Source organism: Cervus canadensis, chromosome 1, assembly GCF_019320065.1.
Source record: "Cervus canadensis isolate Bull #8, Minnesota chromosome 1, ASM1932006v1, whole genome shotgun sequence".
In the NCBI taxonomy this organism is placed as follows: domain Eukaryota; kingdom Metazoa; phylum Chordata; class Mammalia; order Artiodactyla; family Cervidae; genus Cervus; species Cervus canadensis.
This window is the reverse complement of record NC_057386.1, coordinates 86,722,329-86,746,961: the sequence shown is the minus strand read 5'-3', so window position 1 is coordinate 86,746,961 and position 24,633 is coordinate 86,722,329. Positions and strand designations below refer to the sequence as shown.

At 37.9% G+C, this 24,633-nt stretch overlaps 1 protein-coding gene across 3 annotated transcripts in view; it reads right to left on the bottom strand.

Moving 5' to 3' along the window:
* SCLT1 (sodium channel and clathrin linker 1) overlaps positions 1-24,633 on the bottom strand; it is a 223,806-nt gene that overhangs the window by 47,364 nt on the left and 151,809 nt on the right. For all 3 annotated transcript variants that reach the window (XM_043486393.1, XM_043486394.1, XM_043486392.1), the window contains 2 exons: positions 19,697-19,889; positions 12,822-13,018 (listed from right to left, as the gene is read on the bottom strand). In XM_043486393.1, coding sequence (XP_043342328.1) covers positions 12,822-13,018; positions 19,697-19,889 — 390 coding nt within the window. The remainder of the gene's footprint in view (positions 1-12,821; positions 13,019-19,696; positions 19,890-24,633) is intronic.

The window sequence follows — 24,633 nt, the reverse complement described above, 5'->3', positions numbered from 1 at the left end:
AAAAGTATTTTATGGGTTAAGAGTATGACAGAGATGATTACAATCATAAATATTTTTCAGTAAAACATATTAATAGGCATTACAAAGGAAAAAAATGTTTCTCTGTATTTATATACATGTAATAGATACACATGTATCAAAAATAGCCTATCATTTCAAGTCAGATTTTGCTACAAAAGTGTAGGAAGATAACTTAGGAAAAAACTGGTTTCTGTTTTTTTGAATTTAGAATTGCAAATGATGAACTGTAGACTTGTATAAATTTTTTTAAAGTCCAGAGCTTCCTCATGTATGACACCGGGACTGTGATGGTTAATTCTATGTGTCAAACTGGTTGGGCCACAGTGTCCAGATGTGCGGTCAGACATTATTCTGGATGTCTCAATTACAGTACTTTTGGATGAGATTTACATTTAAGTCACTGAACTTTGAGTAAAGCAGAATGCCTCTCATAATGTGGATGGGCCTTATGTAATCGTGGATGGCCTGAGAAGAACAAAAAGCTGACTTCCTTCAAGCAACAGGGTACTCTGCAACAGAGGACTTTTGGACTCAAACAGTAACACTGGCTTTCAGATTTCCAGCATGAATGCCTTTGGACTTGAAAAGAACAGCTTGACTATCTAGCCTGCCAGTCTTCTCAATCAGAGTTTGGACTTGCCAGGCCTCTACAATCACTTGAACCAATTCATTAAAATAAACCTTTACACACACACACACACACACACACACACTCTCTCTCTCTCTCTCTCACACACACCTTATTGGTTCTGTTTCTCTGAAGAACCCTAATATAGGGAGCATAACAGCATTTACTTCATAAAGTTTTTGTGATGATTAAAGGAGTATGTAGAGTGGCAAACAGTGTATATTCAACATATAGCTACCTATCATAAATATGTATGTGGCTTCCCAAGTGGAGTCAGTGGTAAAGAACCTGCCTGCCAATGCAGGAGATATAAGAGACATGGCTTCAATCCTTGGGTTGGGAAGATTCTCTGGAGGAGGAAATGGTAACCCACTCCAGTATTCTTGCCTAGAAAATTCCATGGACAGAGGAACCTGGCAAGCTATAGCCCATGGGGTCACAAAGAGTCAGACAGGACTTAAGTGACTTAGCACGCACATCATAATTTGTAGACTGATGTTAAACCTCATTTATTTTATATGGTTTTGTTCTTCCTTATGTAAGCATTGTGAACAACATCAAGAATTACATTATGACAAACACACGGTGGGAGCTTGGGACTGCATCAACTTGGTTAACCTGTAATTATGTTTCCCAGGATTCCTTGCCCTGCATGGCCCTGGGCTGGTGCTGACCACAAGAGAAGTCTGTGAAGGCTGGCAGGGTACCTGGCACCGTGGCAGCTCACGCACAGCTGCTGACATGTTAGGTCACTATAATGGTGTGGGGCACCACCTGAACCCACAGCAATTCCATTTTCTGCCTCTTGTTAGACCTCCTCTTTTGGCCTCTTGGGTCATGTACAGATCCACGGTGAAGGGCAGCAGCCTCTCCTGCAGGTCATCCACAAAAGTGGTTTGAGGTGGAGGTGATGAGAGACAGGTGAAAACAGGGTTTCAGTTTGTCCTTGTGAGCTGTTTTCATCTGCATCCAGCTGTCCTTCACAACTGCTGGTTCAGAGACCCACAGTGACTTCAGGTTTAGCATCATTTGCAGAGACAAGTGCACTGAACTGAATTCTCTACCAGTGCCACTGCATAAGGTCTAATTCCTACAATAAATCCCATATTCTATTACTATTCAGTACTACCCAGAGTAGTTCTGTTTCCTTGAAGAAACCCTGATGCATAGAGAAACTGGTACCAGAAGTAGTTCCAGAGGAATATAACGTTATGAATGGGAACTCTAACTGGTTGTGAATTAACTAGAATTCGTTCTATGCTTTGCTTAAATTTAAAGGTCAGTGGTAAAGGGGGACCCAGGTAATCCATGGTAAAAGAGTTAAATTATTACCTGTATCATCAAGTGCCAGTATACCGTAACATTTTGAATGACTAAATAATGACATGGAATGAAGAAAATAATGTAGCTTCCAGGTATAATGGAAAGCTCTGAAAATAAAAATAAAGGGCTCAGAGTTTTAAATTCTTTTTTTTTTTTTAAAGACAAGATAAGAATGTTTTTATTTGAATTCTTTTTTTTTTTTTTATTAGTTGGAGGAGAGTTTTAAATTCTGAGTTCAAAGTCTAGGTTAGGGGGCCAGAAGGTGCTATCTCTAGCAGTTGCAAAGCTGATTTTTCTGAAAATCAAATCCAAAGTCTAATCCCAGGAATGGCTGAATTACACCACCGGCTGAATGCATAACCTTGCAGGGTCTTTTTTCCTCTACAAGTTGAAATGGGGACATGTGAACAGACAGACTCCAGTGAAGCTGGGGCCCTGAAGCCCTAAATTCTGCAATGATTTTCTCTGAGAGTACAAGCAGTCCTTCCTCTCTATTTGGGAAGGTAGGTCTCCTCTGCCTGAAGAATTTGTAAAGGACTCACCTAAGGAGGTTGCCTTGCAACGAATAGGTGACTCCTTTCAGGAATTACCTTGCCATCATCCATTGCTTCTACATCTATAGCCAGACTGAAGTCTACTTAGCTATAGGACATGAGGTAGAAGACAAGACCTCTGAGGTGGCAGAAAGCACCATGACAATTACACGATTTTGCCAATTTTACATAGAAATCAGAGAGTATGTGTGAGACTAGATCTTAAGGGTGCTTGAACAACACCTAAGGGTTGTTTAACAAAAACCACTGGATGAGGCCATGTTTACCAATATGGGCTCACAAAGCAGATATTCTATATCCAATGAATTAGCTCAAGTATTTTGGTTTGCTTGGTTGGTTGAACAAAATCTGGATTCAAAGGTGATCTATAATGAATACTGAAATGTAAAAAGCTCCTTGTGCAGCATACAGCAGACTTTCTCAACCACGGCACTACTAACACCGCTGGCTGGAAAATTCTTTGTGGGGCTGTTCTGAGCACTGCAGGATGGTTACCAGCACCCCCGGCCCCTATACACTAACTATCAATAGCGTCCCTGAATGTGTCTGAATATTTTCAAGACAAATGTTCCCAGGAAGAGAGGAGGACACACTCACCCCCACATGAGAATCTGGTGTTGAGAAAGTTACCAGAGGTCAGGGAGACTGCCTCCTTCAGGAGGGTCTAGAGGACACTGCCTTCACCAGGACTATGAGAAATACAGTCAGAAGGGGTGTCTCATTATCCCTGAAGAGCTCTGTAGTAGCTATTCTCTGTGGGACAGAAATGACAGTGGGAACTGCTACCATGGAACTGGGCTACCTGAATTTAATGAAAATGATACAATTCTCAACAGCAAGGGCAAAGTAGTGGCCTTAAATCTCCAAAGCAAATGCAGTCATCATTACTGGAATGGCAATAGAGTTCAAATAGTAATCAGCAGAATCTGATTTGCAGAGATCTTTGGGGCTTGATAATTTTATCACTGTCATCCTAGAACTGAAATAGATGGGCAGTCTACTCACGTTTTGTCTGATCTGCAGAAGAAAAGCTCTAGATCTTGTGAATAGCAGTGTTTAATCACAATAAGACAGCGTCATGGCTCTTTAACCAGTTCTCAGACTTGAATCTGTTCAGATTCAGAGCCCCTTGAGTGAAGGAAGAAGTTGCAGGTTCTTTTAAAGGAAACTTTTATACATTCATATATACTTCCTCCTAGCCTTCCCCTAAAAAGGACCTGTGAAGAGTAGGCTGGGTAACCATGCAACGGGGAAGGGGAAATTCAGACACTTTAAGGATTACTGGACAGGACAAATTCCTAGAGATTCTAAATGCCACTGTGGTCCATCAACCAGAGGAGAAGTTATTGCAGGTGGGTCATCAAAGGACTTTTGACTTGAGCTGTCTCAGTGGGCCCAGGGTGTCCATAATCCTACTCTGTGGTTGCTTCCTGGTTCTGAGATACATAATTGGGAGACATATTAAGCAACTAACTGGCAAAATCCGTACACTGGTTTCCTAACCAGTGAAGTAAGGGCTATTATGACAGGAAAAGGCCAAGTAGCATTTGATGAAGTACAGTGAATAGAGGAAAAGTAGAATAAATGCTGGATTTTAACTTCATCTTCTTTCCAGAAAAAGCTGTTTCTATAATATCTTCCAAAGGTGACCAAAGAATTTTTTCTTTAATATCATTCTGAAGGCACAGACTTTCAATATATTTGGTACGTTAACATTTACTGCAGATATTTTCTTTGATGAAGTATCAAACTGTCACCACATAGGCCAGTGGGAGCTTCCTCAAGTTGGCTACTGGGTCCTTTTAATTTGATCCCAATAATCTTGATATCTTCCTTGCCTTTTGCTACCACAAAGTGTTTCCTAGGCTCATCCTATACGTTCCTACCCCAGATCTATAATCAGTCATTTATCTAAGGAGTCCTGGTTTCTTTTAGGATACCTCACCTGCATCTGAATAGTGGCCACTATATCTGGGTCCTTTCACTAGTCAAAGCTAGTAAATACCCTGACAAGGGTAGAATAGCATACGCACTGTATACCATTTTTTTTTTTTCACTTAATATTTTGGATACTGCTCCATGTGTTAAGTATTTTGACTGAGATTACGCTATATCTCTATTTCGTCAGGGCAGGGGGTATTAACAAATGTATAATATTGAGGATTCTGACCAATTAATATATCTCTACTTACTTAGACCTTCTGTAATAACTTTCATACCCTAGTTTTCACGTGAAAGTCTTATACATTCCTTGTTAAATTGATTCACAGACATTTGATATATTTTGATGCAATGTAAATTATACTATTTTTAAAGTTTCATTTTGAAATGTCTGTTGCTGGGATGTAGAAACACAACTGGTTTTTGTATGATCACCTAATAATCTGTGAATTACTCTGGATTTTCTACACATACAATCATTATGTCAGTGAAGAATGACTGTTTTCTTCTTTTCCAGTCTGTATACCTTTTATTTCTTTTTCTGGACATAGTGCACAGATTAGGACTTGTGCCACGAATATTAACAGAAGTGGTAATAGTGGTCCTGGTCATCTTTCCAGTCTTCAAAGAAAAGCTATTAAGATTTACGTTTTGCTATTCAGAATAATGTTTGATTTAGGATAGATACCTTTATAAAATTAAGTAAATTCTATTTCTAGTTTGCTAAGAGGCATATTAAAAATAAAAAATGAATACATATTAAATTTTCTCAAATATTTTTTCTATATCTATTGAGATAACCTTATGATTTTTCTCTTTTAATAAGTAATGTGGTAAATTACATCAATTTTTTCTACTGCTTTAATAATTTTGCATTCCTTGCATAAAGTGAAACTGGTAATAATTTTTTGTTAGTTATTTAAGGCAAATAGATGCTTTTTATAATTCATGTAACTTCTCTAGTCATGAGAGGACAGGTCCAAATTTCCTAGCTCACCAATAAATGGAAGCAAAATTTTCCCTTTCTTTCAAACTAATTCTAAATACATTTTCATTCTACCAAAACTGTTCTTATTTTTATTATTAATAATCAAAGCACCACAGGGTACCAAACTGAAAGATTCATTCTCAGTTCTATCTTACTCAACCAGTCACTAGCATTTTATAAAACATTATGGTTGGTGGTGGGGGCGGTGGGTTGGCCAAGCTGGCAGAGTAAGAAGACTCCAAGCTCACCTCCTCTCAAAAGTAACAACTATCTGCAGAACAGCCATCAGTGAAAAAGCCCAAAACCTACCAGAAAAGATATACAACTAAAGACATAGTGAAGGAGCCACAGTGAGATGGGTAGGAGGGATGGACTCCTGATATAATCAAGTCCTATACTCTCTGGTGGGCAACCCACAAACTGGAGGATGATTATATTCAGAGTGAGAGTTCTGAGCCCCATGTTGGGTTCCCCAGCCTGGAGGTTCTGTACTGTGAATGCAAACCCCAGGAGATCTGGCTTTGAAGGCTAGTGGAACTTAATTTCAGGAGCCCCACAGGACTGAGGGAAATAGACTTCACTCTTAAAGGGCACACACAAAATCTTACGTGCACCAGGACCCAGGGCAAAAGCAGTAATTTGACTGAAGCCTGGGCCAGACTTACCTTGTTGGAGAGTCTCCGGGAGAAGTGGGGATGCCTGTGACTCTTCCTGGGGACACAGAGACTGGTGGGAGCCATACTTAGGAGCTATCTATTGCATAGCTACTAATGCTTGTAGCTGCCATCCTGAAATCTTCCCTCTGGTTCATTAGTGCCAGGACCTGACACCACCCAGCACCCTGTAGGCGCCAGAATCGGGATGCCTCAGGCCAAAAAATTAACTGAGGGGGGACACAGCCCACTCATCATCACACAGGCTGCTTAAAGACACCCTAAGCCCTCAGCACCCTGCCCAAGGGACCAAGACTCAGCTCCACCCACCACTGAGCATGGCCCTGCCCAGAGGACCAAGGCTCAGCTCCACCCACCACTGAGCATGGCCCTGCCCAAGGGACCAAGGCTCAGCTCCACCCACCACTGAGCATGGCCCTGCCCAGAGGACCAAGGCTCAGCTCCACCCACCACTGAGCAGGCAATAGCCCTGCCATCCAGGAAGCCTGCACAAGCCTCCAGACCGGCCTCACCCACCAGAAGGTAGACACCAGAGGCAAGAAAACCATGACCTAGCAGCCTGCATATCCAGTCCACTAACAGTAGGCCAACACAAGCTTTGAAACACAGCAATACCCCATAACCAACTGGGTCAAGAACCCGCCCTGGCTCATCAGCAATCTGACATCAGCTCTGGGATCCCTGGGCCCTGCAGCCAGATTCCAGGAAGCGGCTCTGCCTGCCACTAGTATGGCATTAACCCCAGGACCTAGGATCACCAATCAGAGGGCAGGCAACAGCTCAGAGTCTTATAAATGCTGACTCTGACCACCAGAGAGCCAGCACTAGCCCTGAGGCCCCTGAGGGTTCCACAATGAGCTGCTTCATAACTGGGTCTCACTAACTATACACAGGAGTGTCCATACAAGGTAGGGCCTGGCAACCAATCAGGCTATAGGACAGCAAGCCCACCAGATTGCCACACAGTCAGCCCGCCACAACAGAAGGACCCACGCAGCCCTCTTGGGAGAACCCCTAGAACCCATAGTTTGAGTGATGAGAGGGGAATGTACTGCTGGGACACATAGGACGTTTCCTACAGAAGGCTGCTTCTGCAAAGTTGAAAAGTGTGACTAACCTACCACATATGTAAAGATACAAACAGCAACTTAGGCAAAACGAGGAGGCAGAGGAATATACTCCAGGTGAAGGAAGAGATAAAATACTAGATGAAGAAATAAGTGTAGACAGACAATATACCAAGAAAGGGTTCAGAGTAATGACTGTAAAGATAATCAAAGAACTCGGGAAAAGAATGTATACAGAGAGTTAGAAGTTAGTAGTTTTTGTTAAAAAGACAAAACATAAAAGACCAACTAAACAGAGATGAAGACTACAAATGAAATGAAAAATATACTAGAAGGAAACAGGAGACTAAATGATACAGAGGAATGCATCAGTGAGCTGGAAGACAGAGCAAGGGAAATCACTGCCACTGTACAGACAAAGAAAAAAAGAATAAAAAGAAATGAGGATAGTGTAAGAGACCTCTGGGACAATGTCAAGCATACTAGCATTAGCATTTCAGAGAGAAAGGGTCAGAGAAAATATCCGAAGTCATAATAACTCAAAACTTTCTAAGCCCGGGAAAAGAAACAGTCCAGGAAGTGCAGAGAATTCCAAAGAGGAACCATACTAAGACACATCATAATCAAAATGACAAAAATTAAAGATAAAGAGAGAATAGTAAAAGCAGCAAGGGAAAAGCAACAAATACCATACAAAGGAATGCCCATAATGCTTATTTTTCAGCAGAAACTCTGCAGGCCAGAAAGGAGTGGCACTATATATGTAAAATGGTGAAAGGAAAACAAAAACAAAAACCCTACAACCAAGTATCTTCTATCCAGCACAGTTCTCCTTCAGATTTGACAGAGAAATCAAAAGTTCCATAGACAAACAAAAGATAAACTTGAGCACCAGCAAAACAGCTTTCCAAAAAATGTTAAATGAACTTATCTAGGAGAAAAAGAAAGGCCACAACTAAAAACAAGAAAATTACTGAATGGAAAAGCTCACTAGTAAAGGCAAACATAAAGGGAGGAAACCATCCACACAAAAAGCTAGTAGGGAGGTTAAAAGATCAAAGCAGTAAAACCATCTATATCCACAATAAGCAGTTAAGGGATACACAAGACAATCAGATGTAAAATATGAAATAAAAAATAGTAATCATGGAGGGAAGAGAATACAGGTATTTAAATTAAATTGTATTAAATTTAAATTTAAAAATGGAAGTATTTAAAATGCATTTGAAATTAGAGATCAGCAATGTAAAACAATGCTAAGATCATGGCATCCAGTCCCATCACTTCATGGCAAATAGACGGGGAAACAGTGGAAACAGTTAGATAGTTTATTTGTTTGGGCTCCAAAATCACTGCAGATGGTGACTGCAGCCATGAAATTAAAAGACGCTTGCTCCTTGGAAGGAAAGTTATGACCAACCTAGACAGCATATATTAAAAAGCAGAGACCTTACTTTGCCAACAAAGGTCAGTCTAGGCAAGGCTATGGTTTTTCCAGTGGTCATGTATGGATGTGAGAGTTGGACTGTGAGGAAAGCTGAGCACTGAAGAATTGATGTTTTTGAACTGTGGTGTTGGAGAAGACTCTTGAAGAGTCCCTTGGACTGCAAGGAGATCCAACCAGTCCATCCTAAAGGAGATCAGTCCTGAATGTTCATTGGAAGGACTGATGTTGAAGCTGAAACTCCAGTACTTTGGCCACCTGATGCAAAGAACTGACTCATCTGAAAAGCCCCTGATGTTGGGAAAGATTGAAGGCAGGAGGAGAAGGGGACGACATAGGATGAGATGGTTGGATGGCATCACTGACTCAATGGACATGACTTTGAGTAAACTCTGGGAGTTGGTGATGGACAGGGTGGCCCGGTGTGCTGCAGTCCATGGGGTCGCAAAGAGTCAAGACATGACTGAGCAACTGAACTGAATGTAAAAAAACAACTAAAACTGCTTTGTATCTAAAGCAATATGATTTACAAAAACCTTGTGGTAACCACAAAACAAAAATCTGTAACAGACATACACACACAAAAAGGAAAAAGGAATCCAAACACTAAAGATAGTCATAAGTCAAAAAGAAGAGAACAAAAGAAGGGAAAAATCTACAAAAACAAGCCCCAAACAATTAACAAAATGGCAGTAAGTACATCTCAATAATTATCTTAATTTTGAATTGTCTAAATGCTCCAACCAAAAGACACAGACTGGCTGATTGTATACAAAAACAAGACCCATACATATGCTGCCTACAAGAGACTCACTTCAGATCTAGAGACACACACAAAGCTAAAGTGAGGAAATGCAAAAAGGTATTCCATACAAATGGAAATCAAGAGAAAGCCCGAGTAGCAATATTTAGATAAAATAGACTGTAAAATTAAGACTGCTGGAAGAGACAAAGGAGAACACATAATAATCCAGGGATCAATTCAAGAAAAAGATATAACAAATGTAAATATATATGCACCCCATATATGAGCACCTAAATATATAAGGTGAATATTAATGGACATAATAGAAGAAACTGACAAGAAATAAAGAAATAATAATAGTCAGGGACTGTAACATCCCACTTATATCAATGGACAGATCATCCAGACATACAATCAGTAAGGAAATCCTTGCCTTAAATAACACACTAGATCAAATGAACTTAATTTATATACAGAGAGAGTATTCCACCTGAAAGCAGCAAAATATACATTCTTTTCAAGTGCAAATAGAACATTCTCCAAGATAGATAACATGCTAGGCCAGAAAATAAGCCTTGATAAATTTAAGAAAACTGAGATCATATCAAGCATCTTTTTCAATCACAAATCTATGAGACTAGAAATCAACTACAGGAAAAAACTATAAAACCACAAACATGGAGGCCAAACTATAGTTACAGAATCATCAATAGAGCACTGACTAAATCAGAGAGGAAATTTAAAAAACACCTAGAGACAAATGAAAATGAAAGCACAACAATTCAAAACTTATGGGACACAGTAAAACCAGGTCTAAGAAGGAATTTTATAGTGATACCTGCTTATTTGACATTTTCCCAAAAAGGACACACAGATGGCCAGTAGGCATATGAAAAGATGTCTAACATCACTATTGAGAGGGTAACAGGCAGGAAGGCCAGGGGTGTCCAAACGGAGGAAATAGGCTGCAAGTGTCAGACATTTTTATCTATCTTAAGTGGCAGGAGGAAACAAACTAGCATTATTTTTTTCCTTCTCTCTACAAATTTAAAAGGAGGTTTTCTCTTAAAATACTGTGTTGGCATGACACCTGGTTTCACCTGAAGCTAACTATTCTCAAACCTTGAATTAACCAATACATGTTTCTCATGGAAATGTTTGTCTTAAGCTCTGTTAATGTACTGTGCATTTACCCTAGACTCTGTCTTCAAGTCGGTTGTGCCTAATGGCTCAGAACCTACTTGACAAACCAGTATGTTATACTCAGATACTGTTCCCCTAATCTATGTAAACGATACTATTTGTATGGTAATCTGCCCTTCTACAAGATTCAAGTCAATCGTTTTATGTTCTGGGATGAATCATCTGGTGCCAAGATTATCCCAAAATGCATTTTATGGATGAGGGGCCTGGTGCCATTTTGAGTTTTAACACATTCCTTTCTTTTCATTAACAGACTGCTAGTGACTATATAACATCCAGCTGAAGACGAGCAGGGGGCACTCTTTCTGCCCCCTTCTGATGCCTATGTCAGAAGCTTTCTCTATCTCCTTTATACTTCAATAAAACTTTATTACACAAAATTTCTGAGCGATCTAGCCCCGTCTCTGGCCCCGGATTGAATTCGTCTCCTCCGGAGGCCAAGAATCCTGGCGTCTTATCGTTCAGCAACAACCTTTCACTATCATCAGGGAAATGCAAATCAAAACCACAATAAGATATCACTACACACCTGCCGGAATGGCTAACATCAAAAAGAACACAATTAACAAGTGCTGGCAAAAATGTGGAGAAAATGGAATGCTAGTACATTGTTGGCGAGAATGGAAACTGATGCACTCACTGTTGAAAACAGTATGGAGGTTTCTCAAAAACTAAAAATAGAAGTACCAATTTCACCCTTGGGTATTCATCTGAAAGAAAAAAACAAACAACCCACTAATTCGAAAAGATACATGCACTCCAAAGTTCACAGCAGCAATATTTACAATTGCCAAAAAATGGAAGCAACTTAAGTGCCCATCAATAGATGAATGGATAAAGACGACATGAAATATATATACAATAGAATACTATTCAGCCAAGAAAAGAAACTAGTGAATATAACAAAAAGAAACAGCCTTGCAGCTACAGAAAACAAACTATGGTTATTGGAGGGGAGAGAGAAGAGGGAAGGGTTAGTATAGGGGTAGTGGATTAGGATATACAAACTACTAGGTATAAAATAAGAAAAAGCATACATTGTGCAACACAGGGAATATACCCAATATTTTACAGTAACTATAAATTAAAATGTTGTGAATCACTATATTGTACACCTATAACTCATATAATATTGTACAGCAACTATACTTCAATAAAAAGAAATAAACTGGCAAAAAAACAAAGTAAACTTTAATGGTTAGGACCATATTGACTATATCCAATTGACTTAAATTTGAAACCAGGATCTTTTACTTTGTTAGCTATGTGACCTTGAACAAATTCCTTTATAGTAAATATCATCTATTTTTATGTCATTCTTTTTGATTTTTTTTTTTTTTTTTTTTACTATTCTTTCTCTTGTTTGTCTCAGTATTTTTTCTCAGGCTCGGCTAAATTTTCATTCCTCCAAACTAAATTTTAGAACTTAGTCCTCAGTAGCCTAATTTCCCTATCCAGACTTACTTTCTATACCCTCTAATTCCATGACTTTAAAAATTATGCATATATTAATCACTCCTAAATTTATAGCTCTTGTTGCAATATCTTTCCTGAACTCCAAACTTATGTACCTAACAAGTTGATATTCTGATATCTTTTAGGTAGCTCATACTTAACATGGACCAAAGCAAACTTTTAAATAATGATTTCCAGTCCTTCAAAACTTAATCCAAGTTATCATTTTATACTTGGATTATCACAGTACTGGTTCCTCTTCTCTCTTCTTCTACCCTTGACCCTCTCCACGCTATTCATCATAGAGCAGTCAAAGTGATCTGTTGAACATTTAAGGCCGATCATATCATTTTGTTAAAAACCCTTCATAGCTTCCCATTTCATTCATCATAAAAGTTCACGTTCTTCCTGGGCAAACGTCAGCAAATTTTTTCTTAAAGGGCCAGAGAACAAATATTAGGCTTTGCAGGCCAAATAGATTCTGTTGCAACTATGGAACATTACTATGCTATATCTATACATGAATAGTATTAAGATTCTAAACTGCCGTGTCCAACAAAAATCATTGTATTTCCTGTGATATGCATAAAATTTATAAAACAAACAATATGAAGTTGATCTATAATTGCCAACATTTTTCATAGTAATTTAATATTTGCTGTAAAAAATATAAGGTACAGACTTACATATTTTTACAGAAAGATTATGGCAAGGACATTAAACTAAAGGTTAAATAATTTTTCTGTAAAATGGACCAAAGAATTAATAGTGGACTTACTTTAGATTACTGATTCTAATTTCTGCACTTTCAGTGAGTTTCTTCGTTTCTTCTTTCCACCTGTTGGCTGCTTTCTGTGTAGTAGCTAAGAGATGCCTCAGTTCAACAGTGGAATTTCGATTACTGTCTTCCATCTCTCTTAACTGAACTTCAAACCCATGTTCCTTTATTGAAAATTCATGCTCCATTGTACTGATCTAAGAAATAAAATGAAAACAGTATTTTCTTTTTCTTTTCTGTTATTCTTGGAGACAGAGTGATCACTGATAAATACAATAATTTATTGTGTGGTCTGTGGCACAGAAATGCTTGGATGAGAAACCTATATAAAAATTAATTTTACAATTTGTCTCCATCATAGATGAAGACTTATCCTATGTTATAGTATAAATTTAATAAAACCAGAATTAAGATGGAGTACAGATTTTTTAACACTTTCCCCAACACCTTGAAATGACAGTTGGAAAAACACATACCACAAATATAGACCTGCTTTCATCATCTATTTTCACTTTTGGTGCCTGAATGGACAATAAATGTTCATGCTCTTAGTAACTGAGAGCTGGGTTTAAATGGAAGCCATTTATGTTTTTTAAAACACACAAAAACTGTTTATTGGTTTATTATAAAGGATACAACTCCAGCAGAGCCAGATGGAGGTAGGTACAGAGCCAGAGCAAGGTACAGGAGGGTAGGGGGTGTGCAGAGCTTCCAAGCCCTCTCCAAGGATGCCATGCTCCCAGCACCCTGATGTGTTCATCAAAAGCTCCTCTGAGAGGCTCCCCAAACCACTTTTGATTTACATACTAAAGTTCAGGTTCTTTCAAAGAGCTTCGTAAAGTTTAAAAAAAAAATTATATACGGGAATTCCTTTACTACCACAGTTACGGTATACATGAACAATTCCCCCTCCCTCCCAGAAAAGACTAAAATGCTTTTCAGAAAGTTATATGGAAATGTCTTCAATTATTTCTAGGTTATTTATGTTATTACGGTAAAAAAAAAAACCTTAATGTAGAATGAACATACGAATAAATGCTCTTTGGATACCCTAAAGTTTTCTCAACTTGAGGTTCAGGGAAAGAATTAACCCTAATGCTCTAAAGTACCCAATGTATGTAATGAACTGTCTTTCATATGCATCTAGAATGAAACTACCTATTACCATATTTGAGGCAACTGATGAAACAGTTAAGTAGTTACTAGAACAATTTCTTTGGTATACTCTCAGGCTATCGTTATCTTGCTACACTCAAGAAATGTTATAAGGAACACCTATCTTGTGATATTTTAAAGTAATGTGCTTTAAAAATGGTCATGGCTGGAATGGTTTCTAGTAAGTTATTAAATATGACTACTTTCAAACTGAAAAATGAATGAATAAGAAGCCTCAATTTTTTTGATTCAAAAAACACCAAAGAAAACTCAATAACAGCTAAACTCATGGCGGAAAACTACAAACATTCTGTCCTCATTATTTCTTCTCAATGCTGCATACTTTCTAAATCTCTTAAATTTGTTTTCTCAAATGGTACACAAGTAGAAGACTGACTTTATAAATACTGGCACTGGAAAAACTACCTTGGATTTATTAAATTTGTATTGTGTTACTCCTGAGCAAGCCTCCTGAGGCTCTGTGACTTCTGCTCTATTTAAAACATTTTAAAATTACTGAATTTTACAAATTTTGAATTGAATATCCTTCCTTGCCTCAATCTCCACTTTCTCTGGAGAAGCCACAATTCTGATATCTTAGGTGGAAGTATTTAATTCTGCCTCTGTCTCTCTCACACACATCATGTATTAAAAGCTGATCTATGCATCTACACAGTTTTATCACTCTTTCTGGCTAGTTAACTCCCCATTTCTACTTGAAAAATCTATTTGCAGCTTGAAAAGCCTTATTTTAAGGTCCTTCAATGATAACCTGCTCTCTACCTAATTCTATGAGACTGTGTTATACTACTATTCCCTTCTTTGTTTCTGTCACAATGCATTCTCATTCCTGGATCTTCTTATATGCTGCTCCCTTTGACTAGAGTAATCTTTCCCCTCCTGCTTATCTTAGTTATTTCTACTCAACTTTTAGAACTTAGCTAACTTCTTGCTCCTACAGGGAAATTCTCTCACTATCTAGAAAAAGCTCTCATAGTGTCCTATGCTTTTCCTAAAGAGCATTTACTAGTTTGCAAAGATAACAATTAAAGTTTGCCCACCTCCATGCAAATAATAAATTTTTAAGGATGGGGACCATGTCTTTTTCGTTTACTATTACATCTTTAGCATCTGAATCATAATAAAGGTATCAAAATTCAGTCTTTAAATGAACCCCAGATCCTTCAGTTGACACAATTCTGACTTAAACTGGACAGGTCTGCAATGATGCAGGATGGATAAGGGCCAAGACAACTTTGTCTTCAAAACAAGTCTCACTAATGATTCAATTCAGAATGCTGGGCTGGAAAAACAGATTTATGGTCTCCTTCCCCTCTTCCTTTGTGTCCTTCCTTTGCACAAAACTATTCACTCACATAGACAGGATTGCTAAAAACTAACCATCTCCTAATTTTATATTTTTATGAGGAGTATTTAGACCACAAAGATATGTAGATCCTTTGCAGAAAGAAGGAAGGAATTAGGAAAAGAGAAAACTGGGGCAGAAAGGACAGTAGTGGCTTTAAGATCAAATGAAAACTTCATAAAATAAGTTGTTATGGTTCTCAGCCAACTGCCCTCTGAATACCCAACTGTTTTGATCTTTCTGGCTCCTAAAGATCATACACTTTTTCATGGGGGAGAAAAGCTGCAAAGTGTAGCACTAGATTCTTATGTTGTCAAAGAAGGAATCAGCTACAAAGCAATTTATCTGACAGCTCTCCTCCATAAAATAGAATTACAGCTATCTAGTTAAGAGGTCCTGTCCCTTATTTAGCAATGATTCTTCTCTTAAGCTACATGCAGACTTGGTATAAAGGGAGCATTTCTGGTAGGAAAATTTTCTTTCTGTTTTTCCAAGAAACATCAGCTATTATTCTGAATTAAAGACAGAGTAAACGCAGTATCAGGTAGGGAAATTCATTGCCATTCCCTTCTCCCCGTTATAAGAACCAATCCCCAAAACACAAGTATACTGTAAAATTTAGGCAAAATACAAAAAAATGAAAAAGACAAGTATATGGTCTCTGAATCTACAACTCAGAGATAACCACCTCTAACTTTTACATCATTGTTACTTATGAATTTTAAAACTGAGATTAGTGGATATAGGATTACAACATATATAAATACATATGCACACTGTTCATTTTAAAAAATACTTAGGACTTAACAGTACAAACACATTACAAATTATTTGGAAACGTGATTTTTAATGACTCAATACAGCACTTTATAAATGGACCATAATTTAACTATCTAGATAGGTTGTTTTTAATTTATTACAAATAATGTGGCCATCAACCTCCTTAATTATAAGACACAGTAATTATTCTATTATGACTAAATTTTATAGACTCTCAATGTGTACCATTTTACACCTGCAACTGCACATTCACTCAAACTGACAACTCTGCAGTTAATTAATACAGAGTTTAAACTTTTAAAAAACTTGTTTATTAGTGATTTGTTTTTCCTAGTTTGTGAATTCTGCTCACATCTCATACATGTTTCCCTATTGGGTTACAATTTTTTTTTTTTCATTTTTTTCAAAGCTCCTTGTATGACCTTTGTCTTCTGTCATATTTATTAAAACTATTTCATCCAGTTATTTCTCTTTAAAATATTTTTAAAGTTGTTTTAAATATTTAAAAACCTTATATATAAATCTGTCAGTATATTTATTCATTTGCAATTCTCCCAGTTTTCAGTTTTGCTGAGAAAGTGCTTTCCCATCTATCAGTTAAATATTCAACTTCATTTTCTACTAATGCTATAAATGATCACTAATAGTTTTTAGTTATTAACCATATGAAATTTATAATATGATATTTAAAAATAAGAAAATTTAAGATTTTTTCAAAGCACACTGTCTTTTTTTAATTACAGAAATGTTTCAGTATAGAAACTTTCAAGCATATACACAACAGAAAAACTTTACAATGAATCTCTATATGCTTATCACCTAGTTTCCATAATCAGTAAATTCACAGACACTCCTGTTTGATCTATAATTCTACTTACCTTCCTCTGCCAAGATTTACCTCTCTCTCGCTTACAATGACATACTGTACATAAATTTTAAGGGTACAACTCAATTTTTATACATATAGTGACATGCGAGCACCACCACCCAGATTTAGCTACCTCAGAACCTGGCTCTCTCACGTGCCCTTCTAATCAGTATTCATCCACCTAAAATGCAGCCACTCTTCTGATCCCATCCGTACAGGCATTTATGCCTGTTCTTCATTAGCATATAATTAAATTAATAGACTATAAGTTTTTTAATGTCTGGCTTCCTTGTCCAATATTATGTCTGTGAGACTTGTTTGCCATTGCTTATAGATGCAGTTTATTCTTCTCATCTATTCCATATATGAACATACCATAATTTGCTTATGTTATCTCACATTGATGGACATTTGAATTATTTCTAGTGTTTTGATAAGATTAAAATTTCTATGAATGTTCTTGTACACATATTTTGATGAACAGAAGCATTCATACCAGCTGGGTATGTAGTTAGTGTTTTTATTATTATCTGGCATAGTATGTATGTATGTCCAACTTAAAAAGATACTACCAAATGGTGGCTGTACCAATTTATATAACCAAAATAACCTATGAAGGTACTGGATTTCTTACAACTTTGTCAACACTTGATATTGTCAGTTTTTAAAATTTTAGTCATTCTGGTATGCATGCTATAGTACCTCATTATAGTTTTAACTATATTTCCACAGTAAATAATGAAATTGAACATTTTTTTCATATATTCTCTTTTATAGACTAATTCTTTTGTTCATTTTTGGAAATGGGGTGTCTGTTTTTTTCTTTTGATTAACTTTTTTTCTTACTATTTCATTATTAACTGGTAAAAGTTTTTATATTCTAGATATGAGTCTTTTTTTTTGGTTGTATGTATTATAAATACTTTCTTCTACTTTTTACTCTCTTAATGGTAATGTCCCTTTTGATGACTTAAAAATCTTAAAGAAATCCAATTTATCTACCTTTTCATTATGATTAGCTCTCTTTTTGTTCTGTTTAAGAAATTCTTCCTTAGCCAAGATCATGAAGGTTCTCCTTGAAGCTCCATCATTTTCTATTTCACATTTAGGTCTACAGGGAAGCTCAAATTAATTTAAATATATGGTGTGATATAAGGATCAAGGTTTATTTTAAAAATATGGACCCAGTTGACCTCACAATATTTATTGTAAAGATAATTATTTCCCTACTGAACTTTTGTGGTGCCTTTGTTATAACGAGGTGATTATGAAAACTGGGTTTGTCCCTGGATTCTGTTTGTTCTATTGATCAGGTTGATTATTCTCCTGTTGATTACACACTGTCTTAATTAGTATAGCTTTATATCAAGTCTTGATATCTGGTAGTGTGATCTTTCCCCTTGGTTTTTCAAAGATTCCTCACAGATTAAAGCAAAAAAGCACGAGCTTCTTTGTATGATATGTAAGAGTCTCTTTTTCAGAGCTTAAGCTTTTATAAATAACCACAATGCTTGACACTTGCAATAGGAAGCATTCAATAAACATACGCTGATATGAATTAGGTTGGGATGTGACTTCTTATGAGTCCTCACAGTAATGAAAAATGAAGTGAAACACTGATGCTACCACCCCATGGCCTTACTATGCAAACGGAAGATACAGACCTTTCTCATAAAAAGTAAATGCCACTTTTAAGGACTCCCCCTTCATACCCCAGACACAAATACAATCAACTGATACAGTTCTAAATACTTTTTTAAATTTTTAAATAGTATTCAAAATGCATATGTATTTAATATAAATAGCTATGTTTTATATATAAATGAAACATAGTAAGGTCATTTAAAAAAAAAAAAAAAGAGTTAATACCACTTTTACAAAAGTCACACAGAATGGGGAAAGGCAGGCAACATACTGATGGTGATACCTGTGCTTGAAACTCCCTCAAACAGGTTATCAAGTCCCCACTGCCAAACCATATAAGCATTAGAGAAAGAAGCAGGTTGGGGGTGGGGAGAAAGAAAAGGGAATTTTTTTCCAGAGGACACTTTTGCCCCTTGCCTTTTCCCTTGCATGGAATTTTTAGACTACCTATGAGCAGTTCTCAGAGCATACTGATGTACCATTATCTACAGAGCTAGTTTTAAGAGTTCTATTTTCGAGTGGCTATTAGGTGGTTCAGATGGTAAAGAATCTGTCTTCAGTGCAGGAGACCTGGGTTCGATTCCTGGATTGGGAAGATCCCCTGGAAGAGGGCACGGCAACCTACTTCAGTATTCTTGCCTGGAGAATCCCCATGGACAGAGAAGCCTGGCAGGTCCATGGGGTCACAGAGAGTCAGACATGACTGAGCGACTAAGTACAGCACATTTTAGAGGGAAAAGAGAGGACAGCAGTCCGTAAAGTTATCTATAGTTTTGCTAGCACTGCTTAAATTGCTTTGGCAGGAATATCAGTGCATTTCATGGTTGGAAAAGCATTTTTTTGTGTGTGGATAGTGAAAGCAATCATTTTCAAGTATGCTTGCCAAGTTCTACAATACAGAAAAGACTGGTTAATGCTCTGCATTATGATTTAGTGCTATCTGATGAGAAAGCAAAAACTGAAAAAAAAGGTCTTAAAAATGTTTAAATAGGTCTCTGTAAATATTCTCTATATTTTGAATTTCACAGGTACACATTTAATTCTAAATAGATTTGAATATACCTTTAATTTGGCTTTTTTTTGAACCTCGAGAGCACTCTTTCTCAAATCCTCAGTCTGTTTCTGTAACTCTTCATTTTCCTGCTGAAGTTTCAACCTTTGTTCATTGACAAATCCACAGTTCTCTCTCTCAGACTCCAATATATTTTGAAGTTTCTGAATCATTTCTTGGCAACGTGATATCTCTTCCGAGGAACTGATTAAAAAAACAAAACAAAAAGAATCTTTAAACTTAATGATCTGGAATAGAAGTCAAGAAGTCTGTCCATATTTTATACTGCAGACTTGTTTTCTTTGTTCTGAGTCATTTCTCTTCACTGTAGACTTAAACCGTGTGGTTTCACAATGTTATGTTACACCAACCAAATATATTCCATTTAGCAATCTTAACTAATAACAGAAATTGAATTGCTATCACTCACTAAGGAAGTCAACATGAAACTTCTTTCCAACAGTAACGCTGAGAATCACTGTGTAAAGAGGACTTCAAGAGGACAAACGAAAGCTAATGATGTGGAAGGTGGACAGGTAATAATGAAAAACTCCTTTCATCATCAATCAACTCTATAGAAGACATTTGCTGACTATATTAAATTGTGAATTATAATAAGACAATTCAAATTTTAAAAAATAAAACTTCTAGTTGTATAAACTTACTTTATCACAGTTTAAGCAGGTTATATCTCTTGAACTTTCTCAACAATGGATTACTGAGTGACAAGACCTCCAGACATGTATATTGTTTGAACATACTGCTAATTTTTTTCCTATCTTTTAAAATTTCCATCTTTTCAATCCCAGGTAATAAGTACTATGAACATTCCCTAGCCATTGGGTGTCATAACAAATATATAACATCCTTTACTGCCATAATACTTGTAGTTCCTTTTTTCCTGTCTCAAACTTGGCTAATAAAGTTCCTAATGAAATGATGGATCTAGGTAATGATCCTCAAATGATGCTCAAGTCAGAAAGATGCTAAGATCAAAAATAACAACACATTATGTGCCTCCAAACAGGAGTCCAAAATGTTACCATTTATAAACAATTCTTGCAAAAAAGTGAAAGCTGAATCAGATCAAGCCTCTTGATCTAATTTTTTTAAAAAATGCATGGGGCAGGAAACAAGGTAGATGATATGATATATATGCATGTGGGTAGAGAAGACTCTGCAACACAAACAACCCAGATTTTCAACAAATTATTTGTAAGAAAAAAAAGAGAAAGGAGGAGATTCCTAGAGAATATAGATGTATATCTCCATTCCCATACATACACACCTTTTCTTTATCCTTTTATCTCTCAACAGGCACTTAGGTTATCCCAATACCTTGGCTATTGTCGGGAATACTGACTTCAATGAATATGGGAATGCAGGTATTTCTTTGAGACAATCATTTTGTGCCCTTTGGATCTATACTCTGAAACAGGATTGCTGGATCATACGGTAGTTCTACTTTTAATTTTTTGAGGCACCTCCATACTGTTTTCCATTGTGGCTGCACTAATTTATATTCCCACTGACAGCACAGAAGGGTTCCCTATTCTCCACATTCTTGTCAACACTGCTATCTTTTGTCTTTTTGACAACAGACATCCTAACAGGTGTGAGGTGATACCTCCCCTTTTGATATACCTATTGGTCAGCTATGTCTTCTTCTGAGAAAAATTTGATCAGATCCTTTGTCCAATTTTTTCTTTTCTTTTGCCATTGAGTTGTTCAAGTTTATTATATATTTTGAAAATTAACTCCTTATCAGGTGTATTACTTGCAAACATTTTTTCCTATACCATAGTGTCTCTGTACTCTATTGACTATTTTCTTTGCTGTGTAGGAAGGTCTCAGTTTGATGTAACTTCATTTGAATAGTTTTGCATTTGTTACCTGTACTTGTGGGGTCATATCCAAAAAAAAAAAAAAAAACCACCCCTGCCAAGACCAATGTCAAGAAACTTTTCCCCTTTGTTTCCTTCTAGCAGTTTCACAATTTCAGAATGTACATTTAAGCCTTTAATACATTATGAGCTGATTTTCGTATATGGTGTGTGGTAAGGGTCCAATTTTTCTTCCATATCTAAATGTCCAGTTTTCCCAGTACCATTTATTGAAGAGATATCCTTTCCCGGGGGAGGAGCCAAGATGGCGGAGAAATAGGACGGGGAGACCACTTTCTCCCCTACAAATTCATGGAAAGAACAATTGAACGCTGAGCAAACTTCACAAAACAACTTATGATCGCTAGCTGAGGACATCAGAAAAGCAGCCCATTGTCTTCAAAAGGAGGTAGGACAAAATATAAAAGATAAAAAGAGAGACAAAAGAGCTAGGGACGGAGACCCGTCCAGGGAAGGGCGTCTTAATGAGGAAGTTTCCAAACACCAGGAAACCCTCCCACTGGCGGGTCTGGGGGAAGATTTCGAATCTTGGAGGGCAACCTTACTGGGAGGAAAAATAAATAAAACCCACAGATTACGTGCCTAAAAGCAACTCCCAGCAGAAAAGTACCCCAGACGCCGGTATCCGCCACCAGCAAGTGGGGGTGGAACAGAGAGGAGCCGGCGGCATTGCTTAGGGTAAGGACCGGGCCGAATGCCCTGAGGGCAATCGGAGGGAGCTAACGGTGAGATAGCAACTTAAACTGTGCGATAGCAAGAGAGAGAGAGAAAATTAACCGCCGGAACACACTGCCGGCCGTTGGCAGAACAAAGGGACTGAGAAACTCCAGAGAAGAGCTAGCCTGCGGAGGACTGGATCATCCCCGCTGGAGGTAGGGGGGAGGGGAAAGGGGCAAACTCGGCTCCAGAGAGGGCACCCCCTACCACACTGCAAACAGGCCTCCAGTTTCTAACCAAAGACTTCCTGAGATTCTGGATGGTCGATATCCGCCTGGAGGGTCGTGGCTAAACACAAGGCGCAGGCACCCGACAGGCGCGGGTGGAAACTGAGGCTGGGGCCGCGGAGGGGAGAAGGCGCACCGCACCCGGGGAGAGTGCGCCCCTCAAGCTCCTGGCTGCCTGAGCTGCTCCGGCGGGGAAGGCACAAAACGCAGGCGCAACCGAGTCCGCACTTTTGTGGAGTACCCGAAAATTGGAATCGCAGGCAACGCAGGGCACGCTCCATATAGAGCAGCTGGGAGCCTGAGCAGTGTAGACGGGGAGAGCACACAAACCCGTGAGCAGGGCAAACCCAGTGTGGCCGGAACACGGTGAGTGCTCCCCACACACAGAGATATCTGCCTGCAGTGCCCCTCCCTCCCCGCAGCACGACTGAACTAGCTACCTGAACAAGAGACCACCTCCGCCCGCCTGTGTCAGGGCGGAAACTAGACACTGAAGAGACCTGCAAACAGAAGCCAAATAAACAAAGAGAACCGCTTCAGAAGGGACCAGTGCAACAGATTAAAATCCCTGTAGGTAACACCAACTACACAGGAAGGGGCCTATAGATATCGAGAAGTGTAAGCTGGAACGAGGCGCTATCTGAGACTGAACCAAACCCGCACTGCCCACAACAGCTCCAGAGAAATTCCTAGATATATTTTTACTCTTTTTTTTTAATTAAAAAAATTTTTTTTCTTTTCTTTTCTTTTATATTTTTTCTATTTTATTTTCTTTTAAAATTCCCTATTACTCCCCCATTACTCCTTAATTTTCATTTTCATATATTTTTACAATTTTTTTAATTAGGGAAAAAAATTTTGTTTCTTGTTTTTTCCTCTTATTTTCTTTTAAAGTTCTCTATTACTCCTCTATTACTCCTAATTTTCATTTTCATTTCACTATAACCTTGAAAAAAAAAAAAAGAGAAGCCCTATTTTTAAACTGAACTTCATATATATTTCTAAAATTTTTTGCGTTTTTGTTTTTAAAATTGTATTTTTGAGAGTCTAACCTCTACTCTAGATTTTTAATCTTTGTTTTTCAGTATGTGATATAAATTTTTGACATTTAAGAATCCAATATTCAGTTGCCGTTTTTACTCAGGAGGGTGCTGATTACTCTCTCCCACTTTTGACTCTCCGTTTTCTACCTCAGAACACCTCTATTTCCTCCTTTCCCCTGCTCTTCCCAATTCAATTCTGTGAATCTTTGTGGGTGTCTGGGCTACGGAGAACACTTTGGGAACAGACAACTGCGTAGATCTGTCTCTCTCCTCTTGAGTCCCCCTTTTTCTCCTCTTGCTCATCTCTATCACCCTCCTCCCTCTCCTCTTTTTCATTTAACTCTGTACACCTCTCTGGGTGTCCCTCATGGTGGAGAATCTTTTCACCATTAACCTAGAAGTTTTATTATCAGTGCTGTATAGTTGGAGAAGTCTTGAGACTACTGGAAGAATAAAACTGAAATTCAGAGGTAGGAGACTTAAGCCCAAAACCAGAGAACACCAGAAAACTCCTGACTACAGGGAACATTAAGTAATAAGAGATCATCCAAAAGCCTCCATACCTACACTGAAACCAACCACCACCCAACAGCCAATAAGTTCCAAAGCAAGACATACCATGCAAATTCTTTAGCAATGCAGGAACATAGACCTGAGTGTCAACATACAGGCTGCCCAAAGTCACACCTAACACATAGACCCATCCCAAAACTCATTACTGGACACTCCATTGCACTCCAGAGAGAAGAAATCCAGTTCCACGCACCAGAACACTGACGCAAGCTTCCCTAACCAGGAAACCTTGACAAGCCAATCATCCAACCCCACCCACTGGGTGAAACCTCCACAATAAAAAGGAACCACAGACCACCAGAATACAGAAAGCCCACTCCAGACACAGCAATCTAAACAAGATGAAAAGGCAGAGAAATACCCAACAGGTAAAGGAGCATGAAAAATGCCCACCAAGTCAAACAAAAGAGGAGGAGATAGGGAATCTACCTGGAAAAGAATTTAGAATAATGATAATAAAAATGATCCAAAATCTTGAAAACAA